Below are 14,435 nucleotides of genomic sequence, written 5' to 3'. Positions count from 1 at the left end.
CTCAAATATAGCCCATCTGCTCTCAAAATTTGGGCTTCCAATAAGGGTTTTTGAAGATAAGACTCAACAACCAAAAAAAAAAAAAAAAAAAAATTGAAATCCACTAGAAAAAGAAAAAAAAACACCAAAAAATCTTAGGCAACCTAAATAAAAATCTTGTCTTATAGAAACAGACATGGTTCCATTTACATTTACAAATAAATTTCCTTGGCTTGGTGCTCTTACTTGCATTAATATGAAACCTATAAAACACCCACCACCACAAAGTTAACCAATTATTTCTGGGGCTCCCCATATAGTTCACAGGTACTCAGAAAGTTCTTGTCTGTTGATGTCCTATGTATACAATGCCACTTGAAAAAAGTACCTAAACACTTCCAATGAAAGCAATGGCCTATCCAGTACCCTGTTTTCTACTACCGATCCTCCCTGAACAGTGCTGTAATTCTCTTTTGGAGGGAACCAAAACCTCTGTTGCTCACAAATATAAGACGTGCCCTTTTCTTTCTACAGGACTCAGACTTCAGGGAGCAGCCGCCATACTCTCATATCCACCATCCCAGTTCCTCACTTTTCTACTTTCAGATAACCCAACATAAAACTTCCTACCCCTCCCCTCACCTCTCTTCCGCTGAACTTACCACCATAAAAAGGAATTCAATACAAACATGCCTCAGACCCACAGTTCAGGCACACAGACTGCAATTCCCACGCTAAGACATGGGAAGACTCTAACGACATTTACAAAGATTCAATATTAAGGTTATACGTGCTAATCTCTAAATCTAAAATAATATGCTATACAGCACTTTCAAAATTTTACAATATTTATCTATTGCATTTTTCAAAGGGCAGACTGGGTGGCTCAGTCGGTTAAGCATCTGCCTTAGGCTCAGGTCATGATCCCAGGGTCCTGGGATGGAGTCCATGTTGGGCTCCCTGATCAGTAAGGAGTCTGCTTCTTCCTCCTCTCCCTCTGCCCCTCCTCCCCGCTCATGGCCCCCCCACCCGCCCCTCTCTCAAATAAATAAATGAAAATCTTTAAAAAAAAAAAATAGGACAGACTGATTGCCAATTCATTTATCTTTACTTAGGGGGGAAAAAAATCTCCTGAGATTCAAAAAGCCTGAGTTCTGATTGCACCTCTGCTTGTTATGTGAACTTACGCAAGTCACTTAACTTCTCTTGGCCTATTTCTCGTCCCTAAAAGGGCAAATGGCCTATTCTCGGAAGTGACCCAAGTGGAATCTGGAGTTTTCATACAATTATTAAGGATTAACTCTCCCTCAACCCTCATATATACCTGCAAACCTGATGAAAGGTACACTGTTATGTATAATCTACCTGTCAAAAATTTTGCACTGTATTTCTTCCCTTCCCCCATTTCTAATGAAAGTTCATATGTGTAGACATATGAACAAGAAAGACATCACTATAGGGAAGAACATTCTAGAAATGTAAGCCAAGTAAAAAGACAATACAGTATTTTAATCAATTCTGCAAATCACTTGCCAGTTATAAAAAAAATTATCAAAGGTAATTTTGGTCCCCACCGCCCTCATTCTTCTGCTCCCTCTACCCAAACAAGCAGACTGGTTGATGATATAGAAGATAAAACAAGTGAGAATCACTGAACGATAATGATGCGACCAACGCAATCGTTCATTCAATAAATATTTAAGATCCCAATTACCAGACATTAAGCTAAGCACCAAAGACAACGCCCAAAAGCTAAATTTTTGGCCAAGACAGAGAAATACACATTCAAGTGGATCATCTGGGGTCCTCACACCTTCACTGCATCACTAAGCCTTGATGGCATTATCCTGACTTGACTGATTGTACATTTGTGTCTAAAGGAGAAATTAGGCGAACAGAATTCCCAGAGAATAAATAACAGAAAGTCATCTGTGTCTCCACTCCTCAAGGAGGATGCAAACTGAGAGGACATCACACTTCGGCTAGCCTTGTCACCCGGCATGTCACAGGGGCAGTGAGGAACGGCAGCTGCAAGGTGTACAAGCTCAGGTCCCGGCCACCCGCTGGACTGTGATTTCAGGAGTCCTAAAGTTCTTTAAGATTCTGTTTCCCACGAGCTGATTTCACGAGTCATAGCGGACTACCATTCCCACACTCTGAGGGAGTAACCAAAGTTCTATAAACGGTGGTAAATTTAAGCCACATCTTCTTAATAAAATTCTGGGACAGGTGTCTGGTACAAAAGCGTTTTATTAGACATTAGGCGTCATGCTTGGATTAGCACGTTTTTCTTTATAACCAAAAGTCTGTGGAACAGTCAAGATTTTCAGAGCTTTGGTCAGTGTGCTCTTTGAAAAATCAGCATCTCTGCCTCGGAGCCAAGCCATCTCCTTAACCCGCTTCCATTTAACAAGAACAAGGAAGGGAGTAAAGTCCGAGCTTAGTTACCACAGCCTCTTCCCCCCCCCCCCCCCCAGTTCTGCAGAGCTGCACTCTGAAATCCTTTCTGAAATGCAGCCGGGGGGTACCTTTTCAAAGTGAGTTAAACTCGGGAGACGAGTCAGGGTAGGGTAAGGGACAGAGGCGAGGCGTCCCCCCAGTACGACCGCGCAGGGGCGAGCTCTCGGCCCCCGGCCGGGACGCCGAGCAGGGTGACCCCGGGGCGGCCGAGGCGCGGGGTCAGGCCGGCCGCGGGGCCACCGAGCGAGGGCCGCTAGAGGCGGGAAAGGCCGAAGGGTGGGCTGCGGTGCCAGGAGACACTTCGGGAAAGAGCGGGCGCTCGCCCCATGGCGCCGCCCGAGGGGGAGACTGGGGCCGGGGTCCCCTTCGCCGCCCGGACCGCGTCTCGGAGGGTACCTGACTGCGGGCGGCCGGTCCACAAACCCCTCCCGCCGCCCAGGCCGAAGAGAAGGCGGGTTCTCCGCACAGCCGCGACCCTCGCCAGCTTCGCCAGCATCGCGCGCCTCTCATATATCCTAGGTCCCGGCGTGAGGAAAGAGCGCAGCGCGCGCGCTCCGCCCGCCGCCGCAGGGGGCGCCCGCGAGCATCTCAGGCCCCGCCCACTGGGCCGGGCCCCGACGGGCTGTGCTTGTCCCGCAGTGCTTTCCGGGCGGTGCGTTCTAGTCCGTGCAGTCGTCTCGTAGGTCCGTCCCGAGCAAGCACCGCAAGACCATAAAGGCCTTTGCTGGAGCCGAGTATTCGGGCTTTCTGTTGTCTTTCTTCTTCCTCTTGCCTGTACTTAAATCCGCTTAATCTCTACCCAGTTCAGTAACCCACTTCTACCCTGCGCCTGACGGAACCCTTGTGAGGCCGGAACCAATATGCTGTACTGCGCTGGAGGCCAGAGGACCGTTTTGACAGAGGACCACCGAGTCTGTGGGAAGGGTTGGTCGGGCCAGTTCCGGCGGGAGAACGCGGCAGTGAGGTCTTCGTCTTCGTCTCCTGAAATGCACCGACAGAATTTTCGACCCCCGACTCCTCCCTACCCCGGCGCGGGTGTAGGAGGTTGGGGTAGCGGGAGCAGCTTCCGGGGTACCCCGGGCGGAGGCGGACCGCGGCCGCCCTCCCCTCGGGACGGGTACGGGAGTCCGCACCACACGCCGCCGTACGGGCCCCGGTCTAGGCCCTACGGGAGCAGCCACTCTCCGCGACACGGCGGCAGCTTCCCGGGGGGCCGATTCGGGTCTCCGTCCCCTGGCGGCTACCCTGGCTCCTACTCCAAGTCCCCCGCGGGGTCCCAGCAGCAATTCGGCTACTCCCCAGGGCAGCAGCAGACCCACCCCCAGGTAATAATAGCCAGCGTTTGCCGAGCTCTTACTGTATGGCAGGCATGGTACTAATAATAATCCCTTTACATGGATTATTTTGTCTGATCCTCTATGAGGTGAGATACTATTGTTGGCCCTGTTTTGCAGATGAGTAAACTGAGGCTGAGAGAGAAGTTAAGTAACTTACTTTAGGTGACCTTAAGTAGCAGAGCTGTGCTTTCGGTTTCTAGAGCCCTCCTGCTTTGAACTAGCACACTGCCATTCCTACACAGATTTCCCTCATTCCCTATCCTTTGCCAGGGACCTTGCCAGTTCGTCTGAGTAAATTATTCTCCGAGGTGTGAAAAAGCGAACGAATCCCCAGCGTGGAGCTCATCTGAGTTACAGGGTTATAGACTGGTGCAATTTTCCCACTACTGGCACACTTTTTTGGCGAGGGCGGGGCCTGGGAGGAAGGGATGGGGAGAGGAGCTTCAAACTACACTGGCTTCTGCTCCAAGTCTTAAGGAAAAATCGGTGATTTTGGAAGTTTCCCATTCCTCTCAGTGAGAGTGAACACAGGAGACCAAGGGAGTATTTCTGGTGTGTCTAGGATTTCTGTGGTTTAAAACTTGCACGGTTTTCTACTTTTCGTTGTGCTAAACCAACCCCACCCCTTTTGAGTCTGGAGCTAAGTAGATAATAGGATGGAAAGGTTCTTGAAATTTTGAAGCTGTAGGGTTTAAAAAAAGTTTTAATTCCCCTCCAGAAAAAAAGGTGGAAATTTTGAGGAAAAATTGAAACATAATTTCTTATTTCATCGCCAGTCGTTAGTTCTGCAAAGTTATTACATTAGAAATCCAAAAGTATTTGAGCTGACAGTTGACATGGAATTATCAGTAACTGAGTATGTCAAATTGGCTTAAATACTTTTACAAACAAAAACGCTAGATTAAAGGAAGAATGGACTTTGCAGTTGAACATGTTTGGGTTCAAAACGCAACTTTTAACTAACAATGTGATTCCCCACTAGCTTTTAAAAATGCCAGTTATCTCTACAAAACATTTTTTTAACTGATGATTTTTTTTCTAAAGGGTTCTCCAAGGACATCTACACCATTTGGATCAGGGCGTGGTAGAGAAAAAAGAATGTCTAATGAGTTGGAAAATTATTTCAAGCCTTCAATGCTTGAAGACCCTTGGGCTGGCCTAGAACCAGTATCTGTAGTGGATATTAACCAACAATACAGCAGTACTCAAACATTCACAGGCAAAAAAGGAAGATACTTTTGTTAACTTTTCTGAAATTCACCCGGAAGCTTCATGTGTCAGGAACATCTTGGACAAAACTTTTACTCATGTAATTAAGTTGAACCCTAAGATGGTGACTTTGAATAATTAGTTGAGTCTTCTTGGTATTTTTCGTCATATCAAGTATTGTTGATATTAGAGAAGACATACAGTAGAATAATTTGCAGTATTTAGCTCTTTGGAAGTGCCTACCACATTTTAGAAGATTTACAGTTTCCAAATACTTAACATTCATGGTTATATAATGGACATTTGTCTTTCAATGGTTTTCCAATGTTTTAAAATAAAACATTTTGTCTTTCTAGATATATTGTGGTTTTGTCATATGCTAAAGAAGTAGAATTATTAAAATAATGCCTGTAACCACTTGCTTAGAATTCATAGATATTTTGCATACTACTTTTGAAAATGAAATAAACCATCCTTTGAGCTGTAGACAGTTCTATATTTGTTCACAGGGAAAGAGGGTAAAGGAAGAGAACAGAAAAGAATTCTATTCATATTTATTATAACCATTGTTCTTTGTGCACATTTTATGTAATGCTTTTGTAAATGCGTTGAAACTTAATTGAAAGTCACAGAAACCCACTTAAAGGGTATTTATACTTTTTATACTCATTTAACTGGAAAGGGCAATAATAGACCTATTTCTTGCATAGCAAGGTTAAAGTGTTCTGTATCTGAATTTCTCAACATCTCTCAGTATTGTGGAGTCATTTTCTCTTGAGCCAAGGAAGATGGGTACCAGCAGTCTGAAATCACTTCCTTTGTGAAGAGAACATCTCCCAACACTGTCCATCCCAAGAAACATCTCCCAACACTGTCCATGCCTGCATCATGTTTCTGTAGTCCTGAACCAATAACTGCCCAAGGCACTGAGGCCTAGCTTGAACTATGAATCTCCCCTATAATGAGACAGGGTCTCATAATCTTTAGACCCGCTATGCCTGCCTGGATTAGAAAAGTGGTTTTCCAAAGGAAGGGATGCTACATGTGTATACCTACATTAACTGTTTCTCCCCAAATTTTTAAACAAAACTAAGTGTTCTAACATTCAGGTTTGTTAGATATTTTGAGATCACAACATCATGAAGAGAGAGCTAGTTAAAATTCTCTTTAAACATTCCCAAACAAACCTCTAAAAATGAAATGGTCACACTACCTATTTGAGCCATACTCAGTTCTTATCTGTTAGGTCACTCGCAGTGGCAAAGAAGAAAAGGAGAAGGGAAGGAGTTCAGATTAATAGAAGCTCCGCGACAGCCAGGACTATTTCTACCAGTTAAAAGCTGGATGAGTTATTTAACTTCTCTATGCCTCAATTTTTTCATATGTAAAATGAAAGTAGTACCCATGTCATAGAGGTGTTGTGTTTGAGGATTAAAAGGGTTTATATGTGTGCAACTCTTAGGCCAGAGCCTGGCACATAGTAAGCACTCAATAAATGGTAGCTATTACTTTCTCATTCACCCCTATAGAGCCTCAGCTGCTAGAATGATGTCTGGGAAATAGTAGGTGCTTAATAAATATTTGGTGAATGAATGCAGACATTCTGATTATAACTACTGTATTGCTCTGCCTTGTCTCCTATTATAAAAGGGATAGTAAATTAGTAATTTTCCCCAATATTTTAAAGGAAATGTCTTTATTCTCTAACATCTTGTCTTTCCCAGATGATTTGAGGTGATGAAGTGTGATGAAAGTAGAATACTTTTGTAAACCTTTTAATGAATTTTATAGGTAAGAAATACTATCTTTAGGAAATGGCATTTGGAAATAATTATTAAACCACCTCTTAGAGATCACTGGGTTATTAGCAAAGATGAAAAAGGAAGTTAGGAAGGATTTTGTGCCAATGTATTCATAGTGTATTTGGAAGATACACAAATTGTAACAGTTCTAATGGTTTACATACATTTTATTTCACTGTAAGTATAATATTAAACAACTAAATATAAAATTTCTTGCCAAGGCACCAACATCCACTTCCAGAGCTGACCTCTGACTTTCCTAAGAGAAACTTTTGTCCTCGGGAAAGGTGCATTACTGTTTGGCTCTAGTTGGTAGTGTATTCAGTTATCCAAATTCTTGAGACATTGATAATTTGGTTTGTTTCTATTATTAGTCTATCTTTGTTTAGCTGAATGAATGGATCATTCTTTAAAATGAGAATAATTGTTTTTTAGTGTTCCAAAATACACATTTTTACCTCCATAGAAATGAAAATTTTTAGAAAAATTTTTAGTTAAGTATGCATCTTAAGTATTCGGGTAACTAAAGAACAGAAGTTGGTCTTCAAACAAGGGTGTGTGTACTTCTGGGAGTCTTCAGCCTTTCAAGGGAAATGCAGGCATAGAAACCTTTCCAGATCCTCAGTTCCCATAAATACTCTTTGTTAAAATGATCTGTCTAAAGAACATTTCCATGTTCAGTGGATTATGCCAGTTCTCCTTTTTACCCTCTGCCTTTTCATAATCACCCTCTCCTACTTTACATAAGAAAACTATGGCAAGCTTGTGTTTTATAAAAATAACCCCAACAATACGTCAGTTCCCACATAGTCTTACGGAACTTTGCACTATCCCATCAAGATGTGGAGTTACATCCCTTCCCTTTCAACCTGTTCTGAACAGACCTTTCTGACTGCCCAATTTAAGAAAGTACAGCGGAAGTTCGTTTTCATTATGAGTGAAGTGTGGTCTTAGAAGTGGGTTTATTGGCCCATGTGGAGATGTTCAGAATTCAGATGTGTTGTCAAGTAAGAGATAGTATGATGACAGTTTTTTGTTTAATGGCCTTGTCTTTTTTATTTCCTGACTTCAAAAAATCATTTTTCCTGTGGGTGAATCATGTGAAAGTAAAGCAGAGAGCAAGAACATAACATGAAGGTAAAGTTACCTTATTTTTAGGCAACAAACGAATGATAAGATTATTTGCCTTATCTATTTTAGAATATTCAAAATTGGTACAAAAGCATGATGGGTTTTGGTGAATGCTGTCAAGCAAACTATTTTCACCATTCTCCCTAACAGTAACGAGCCTGATAAATACGTCTCAAACCTGTCTCAGCATAATTAGCATAGTTTCAAGGAGGAAGAAGTTAGAAGTTCCATGTTTGTTTCTGACATACTAATACTAGATTTTCCAGTGAAAAGATCCCATATCAAAGGTAAGTTCATGATTGTATATTTTTCAGATTCTTAGGAGAAACATTTTTATTAACCTTTACCAGTTCATTATCAGATTCTGTAAATCCATATTAATTTTTTAGCTGGCCCAACTCTTCTTTCTTATTTCCTACTTTTTCATTCTTAACATGTATTTAGGTTTAAGTTAACATAAACATATTATGGGTTTTATTGTAAATAAAACACATAATAGTCATCAATATACCTTGCATGTTTCCTGAACTTGCTAGTGATTCATTATCTTTTTTTGCTCCTAATTTCTGCAATCTAATTTTTCATCTAATCTAAGACACTAGTGTATGATTCACTATTACATACCACTTAGTAAAATCACTGCCCATTAAATTATGATATGCCATCAATTGTAAGATGCATCCCAATTTCAGAAATGTTAAAATGGTATCTTAGTTTGATAAAATACTATAAACAATAATCATAAAAGCAGAACATATACTCATGTATAGGTAAATGGAATAAATATCCCCAAAATATACACTAGGACAGAGTGTATTTAATTTTAGAAAATCAGTTTAGTTAGGATTAATTCTTCCTTTCCAGATATTTATATTACATTCTAATTCTGTAAAAAACATGATTGTTTTTCAAACATAAAATTTCTAATCTATATAGAATTATCCTCAAGTAATCTATGCGATTTCCGGTTTTGTGGGGGGCATTTTTACTCAGTTGTGTCTTAATTTTAAGTTCCATAAGCAAGATGACTAAGTGAAAGAGTTACAAATAAGTCTTACTAAACTTAATCTTTGGTTAACTTTCTAAAGAATTAAGGAAAATGGCTTGAACAACAAGGTCTTTAGTGAGGGTGATTTTCAATTCTTTGCTTTCAGAATTGAAGAAAGCTCAATCAGATTGTCAATTAAAATCATTAAAAATAATTTGATGACAGACTCAGTTTATAATTTTTGGCATATAACTTAAAAAGAGTCCAAGAATTGAATGGCATCACTATAACAGAATTCTTTCTGTCCCTTTTTACTATATAAGTGCATTTTCTCAGCAGTTATATCTATACATAAAAAATAGTAGTAAAATTGATGTGTTCTAGCAGTGGCAGAATTGATCCGTGAATATGTGAAAATACAGCACTACCATCTCATTGAGATACATTTCCAATAAGACTTCCTTTGTTTTTTTTTTCATCTTTTGAATAGTAATGATAATACAGACAATAATGTTCAACACTTGGAGCTTTCTAGTTGTTGGAAATGTATTTTTTTAATTTCTAAAAATATTTCAGTATATATGTTTTTCATGTATTTTGAGACAGATGTATAATAGAGTATCAGAAGACTTTGAAGCAATACACTATTGCAATGAGATAAAATTACATGGGAGAGTACAGTGGAGATATGAATTAAGAATAACATAGCATAAAATTTCTGATAACTATTTTAAGGAGTGATGGTGAATTTCAAATTGCTGCGATACATCGTTCAGCTGGATACCTTAGTAATGTACTAGATTTAGCTTAAAATTTCAATATTACAGAAATGACTTCTTTACAATTTTTAAGATTAGGTAAAAATGTTTTTATATTAACTTGAACATTATAAGAGTGTATATTACTTTTCAAAATTATTTTAGAGAATATATGACCAGAAATTTTAAAGGTCTCCAGCAGAGAAGGAAGAAAGGGAATATAGTAAACTATAAATCCAAAAGAAATCAGGGAAGGAAGTAAAAGTAAAAGTGACAGTAGTAAGTCCAAATAGATCTACAATGAATCTAAGAAAAATAAAAATTCATTTTAAAGAAACATCAGATTGGATTAGGAAAATGGAATCCATCTATTTGCTGGTTTTATAAAGATACATCTAAAATAAAGGGTTATAAGGGTGTGTAGGTGGCTGTTGTTAAGCAACTGACTCATGGTTTTGGCTCAGGTCATGATGTCAGGGTCGTAAGATCAACCCCCACTCCACGCTGGGCATGGAGCCTGCTTAAGATTCTATTCCTCCCCCCAAATGTGCTCTCTGTCAAAAAAGGAAAATAAAAAGTAAAACGAAAGGTTATAAAATGAAGGGTTATAAAAAGATTCAAATTCACAGAGGGGACTTATAGCACATCTCCACCAGACATGGATATAGCAAACAGATGTGGAATTTGTAAGGATGGAAATGATGCACAAAACAGAGTTATAGACAATATACGCATATTATTGTTTTCAGGTACACACAGCATATAATAATTTTTATAAGTGTTCTAAATCAGAAAGAGCCTGCAAATGTCAAAGATTTGATTGCTATGCAGACCGTGTTTTCTAACCAAAATTTAAAAACAAGAAGTACCCTCTGTCAAAAAAATAAAATAAGTCCATGAAACAGAAGACAAACTGTAGAGAATGTCAAGAAAGCAAAAGCCTATTCTTTGGATAAACTAAACGAAAATTGACAAAGGGGGGAAAAAGAAGAAAAAATACACAATATTAACCTTTGGTATTACATCAGAAACAATCCAAAAAAAAAAAAAAAAGACTATAGTAGGAAAAGAATACTGATGGAATCACCAAGAAGGATAATGCAGTAGTGAAAGAAATCTTCATTATTTTATCATCCTTTATTTTTTTTTTTTATTCCATTGCCCCAAGTACTGGATCATATTTTAAGGAGGTATAAAAGAAGTCCAGAGACACTATCCATGTAAACTTTTTAAGCTTCCATTGAGCACAGTTAGGAATTTGTCTTTTTTTATTTTGCATTCATATGACAAAGAAAAAACAGGTGTTTCATGATTGGTAGACAAATGAGCACTCTGGGTTCTAACCCTACCTATAAATTTTCAGATGTCAGTATCCCAGAAAATTTTTCTCAAATTCAGGAATCAATGAGTGAACATACATTTCTAAGGAGAAAAGGAAATACATCCTCATCTAGTTAGTCATCCAAGGATGAAGAAAGGACTTCACACAATACTGTGTCATAAGAACATCTTTTGTGTTTGTTCATCGTAATTTACGTGGTAGAGTTTGTGAGACAAATTTTAAAGGCAGGTGCATATTCAAAGGTGATTGAAATGAAATAAATGATATAAAAGTGAAAAATCAGTTGGACTGGCCATTCTAATTGGTGTTTACAAATCTAAAAGTGAAAATGTTTTGCAAGTATGAAGCACAGAGGATAGCCATCCTCTACCAAAATGTGACATCAAAGTTTTAAACTATATTGCATTTTGAAGATTCAAGTGTAAGAAGAACCAGAAGGAATACTAATTCAGAGCCCATTAGAGATATACTTGAAATCTGGAGTCAAGATTTCTAAGTTGAATAGGATTTAGGCTCATGGCAGTTAAGGAATGTCCATTGCATTTGAGGTACATTACCTAACATCTCCTATATTAATACTGTGAAAACCAGGAAAATAACAAAAATTTGGATTTGCTATGTTTATATTTTTATTCAAATTTCTAGTAATGTTCTATCTCACTATATTTTATTCTGTACATTTTGCTAAACTTAAAGTACTTTTAAAAATTAAAAGGGTCTTTTGAACCCAGATGGCAAATGATGTTTATTTTTTTTCTGGTATACTGAGCATTAAGACGAAGAAAATACATTACTGATAGAGGCTTTGAAAGTCACTCAAACATAGTATGACCAAAGTATTTGAAAACAGATGAAAAATTTTTTAGAAAAGGACATGATCAAAATTGACTCAAACAGAATAGGAAGCCAGAATAAACAAATAGCCATGATAGATACTGAGTTAATAATCATTCTTAATGCCTGTATCACAAAAACTTACTAAAAGAAAAAGAAATATCCAATGTAGCCTACAATCTTCATATTAACTTGATCTGAAGCCTGACCAAGGACCTATATGTGGAAATTTTACAATCTTTAACTTATGAATATAATCATCAAAAATCGTTAATAAGATCACAATTCAGCAATTACCCAACAAAAGAAAAGTGAAGAAAAGGCTAACAGTGTGTGTATCAGGATTGCAATGATGTTTTGGCATCTGGAAATTTATTTCTATGTTAACACCTGATTAAAGGAGAGGATCTATACTAATAACTCACTAGGTGAAGACAAAGCATTTCTTAAAACTACACAAAAGTCTTTGAGAAGTGGGAACGGAAGACATCTGAGGTATGAGAGTTGTAAAGGGAGAGAAGAAACTAAACCTATTTGCAGATGATGTCTGTGTACAACTCCAAGGGAGGCAAACTTTTAAACTATTGCTCTGGATCCAAGAGCAATACACAGTTACAGCATTACACCAACCAAAGAAGACAGTAGGTAAAAATGGCGCATTGTCCATAGCAAGCTGCAATAAATCTTGCAGGGGTGAAACTACAGAGAAAACTGAAAAGCATTTTCGAAGAACTTTTTAAAAAGCATGGCTAAATGGAGAGTTTATTCATGGATGGAAAGACAATACTGTAAATATGCCCATTCTTAAATTATAAATTCAGTCCAATAAAAATCTCAAAATAATCCTTATAGACCTTGCAAAATGATCCAAATATTTATATGGAAGAAGAAATGGTCAAGATTAGTCATAGTAATGTTGAAAAATGTAAGCAGACTTGCTCTACCAGATTAAAAAAAAAAAAAAAAACTAATGACTGGTGCAGGAATAAACAGACTAATGACACAAAAATAGAGACCTCAGAAACTCACACATTTATAGAAACTTGATATATGGTTAAGATAGCACTGCAAGTCACTGGGGAAAGGACAGACAGTAAGTGCTAACAAGTCAAATATTTAGGCTTATGAAAAAAGTAAAAGTGGATCCTTACACCATTCAAAAGCAAATTTTCAAATAGAATAAAGACCCAAATGTGAACAGTAAAACAAACACACACAAAAACTGGAAGAAAACATAAGCAGAAGCATTTTTTTTTATGACCTTGTAAGAGGGGAGGGTTTCTTTTTTTTTTTTTTTTGAAGATTTTATTTATTTATTTGACAGAGCAAGCACACAAACAGGGAAGCAGCAGAGGGAGAGGGAGAAGCAGGCTCTCCACTGAGCAGGGAGCCCAACTCGGGGCTTGATCCCAGAACCCTGGGATAGTGATCTGAGCCAAAGGCAGACACTTAACCGGCTGAGCTACCCAGGCGGCCCAGGGAAGGACTTCTTACAGCAAATAGGAAAACCATATAAAATGTTGACAAACTTGACTATTAAAAACTCAACAAATGGCATTATAAACAAAGTTAAAAGATGGGATTTTTTTTTTCTCTAAAATAAATAACTAAAATCTTTTTAAAAGGAAGGGGGGCGGTGCCTGGGTCGATCAGTTGATTAAGCTTCTGACTCTTGGTTTCAGCTCAGGTCATGATCTCAGTGTTATGCGATCAAGTCCACATTGGGCTCCACACTCAGTGGAGAGTCTGCCTGAGATTCTTTCCCCCTCCCTCTACCTTCCCCTCTGCTTCTCCCCCTGCTCTCTCTCACTCTCTCTCCAAAATAAATAAGATCTTTTTTAAAAATGGGATTTTTACAACACACATAGCTAGCAAATTATATCTAGAATATGTAAAGAATTCCTACAATTCAATGAAAAAGTCAAGAAACTCAATGAGCCAAGAAAGACAATTATAGAAGAGCAAATCCCTATGGACAATAAGTACATGAGTCCCCAGTAATTATAAGAATATAAAATGAAGTCACAGTGAGCTATCACATCACACTTTAACAGCAACACAAAGTTGTCAGAGCATGAACACAAGTTCTCACAAAAAGTATAATATGGTAGAACCACTTTGCAGAGCATTTGGCGATATAGCAAAGCTAAAGATGCTCAATGCCCTGAAACCCAGCAAATCCACATCTAGCTATTGTGGAACAAGATTATTATCATTATTATTAGTGTAATTCAAACTTGTCTAAAATGGTAACTGAGGTCATTAGCCAAAGTCAGAAAAGGTTGTAATAGGAAAGCTTTCTGAGACTGTCAAAAGTACTTTGGAGAATACAAATATGTTTAGAAAAGTTTTTTAAAAGTTAGAGAATATTTGCATAGCAGTTATAAATTCTAAGTTAAATGTTAAGTGTTTGTTCACTCAGAAGACCAAAGACATTCCTATAATATTCTTAAGATTTGTATTTATTATTGTCCTCCAAGGATTATTACCTATCAACATGAGGTTATAGAAAAGTTAACTATTAAAAATATTAGTGCATAAAATTTATGTTTATTTACCTAAAGTTGTGGTAGGTGGATTTGCTCACAAACTTTA

The 14,435-nt window shown here is 38.3% G+C and overlaps 2 protein-coding genes across 7 annotated transcripts in view; one reads left to right on the top strand and one right to left on the bottom strand.

Moving 5' to 3' along the window:
* Window positions 1-3,003, bottom strand: part of SUGCT (succinyl-CoA:glutarate-CoA transferase) — a 696,086-nt gene extending 693,083 nt beyond the window's left edge. For 4 of the 6 annotated variants that reach the window (XR_015724068.1, XR_006778824.2, XM_045793507.2 and 1 more), the window contains exon 1: window positions 2,836-3,000. Coding sequence is in view for 4 of the 6 variants with exons in the window: in XM_045793507.2 (XP_045649463.2) it covers window positions 2,836-2,935 (100 nt within the window). In the remaining 2 variants the exon portion in view is untranslated. Of the gene's footprint in view, window positions 1-2,835 lie in introns of all 6 variants that reach the window. The other 2 variants (XM_045793504.2, XM_045793506.2) reach the window with 2 other exon arrangements.
* Window positions 3,004-3,130: 127 nt separating this feature from the next.
* On the top strand, window positions 3,131-10,640 carry MPLKIP (M-phase specific PLK1 interacting protein). The gene is made up of 2 exons (XM_045793508.2): window positions 3,131-3,764; window positions 4,821-10,640. Exons 1-2 carry the CDS (start codon window positions 3,300-3,302, stop codon window positions 5,019-5,021), a joined length of 666 nt encoding a protein of 221 aa, XP_045649464.1. The 5' UTR covers window positions 3,131-3,299; the 3' UTR covers window positions 5,022-10,640.
* The last annotated feature ends 3,795 nt before the right edge of the window (window positions 10,641-14,435 follow it).

This window comes from Ursus americanus, chromosome 3 (genome assembly GCF_024610735.1).
Source record: "Ursus americanus isolate L20-20 chromosome 3, mUrsAme1.1.p, whole genome shotgun sequence".
Taxonomy (NCBI): Eukaryota; Metazoa; Chordata; class Mammalia; order Carnivora; family Ursidae; genus Ursus; species Ursus americanus.
The sequence above is the reverse complement of the archived record's forward strand: the minus strand, read 5'-3'. Positions and strand labels throughout refer to the sequence as shown.

Bases quoted from the DNA above. Each gene is read 5' to 3' on its own strand.
- MPLKIP (XM_045793508.2), top strand. From the start codon at position 3,300: ATGCTGTACTGCGCTGGAGGCCAGAGGACCGTTTTGACAGAGGACCAC. The intron at 3,765-4,820 runs GTAATAATAGCC...TTTTTTCTAAAG, and splicing joins AGCAGCAGACCCACCCCCAG to GGTTCTCCAAGGACATCTAC.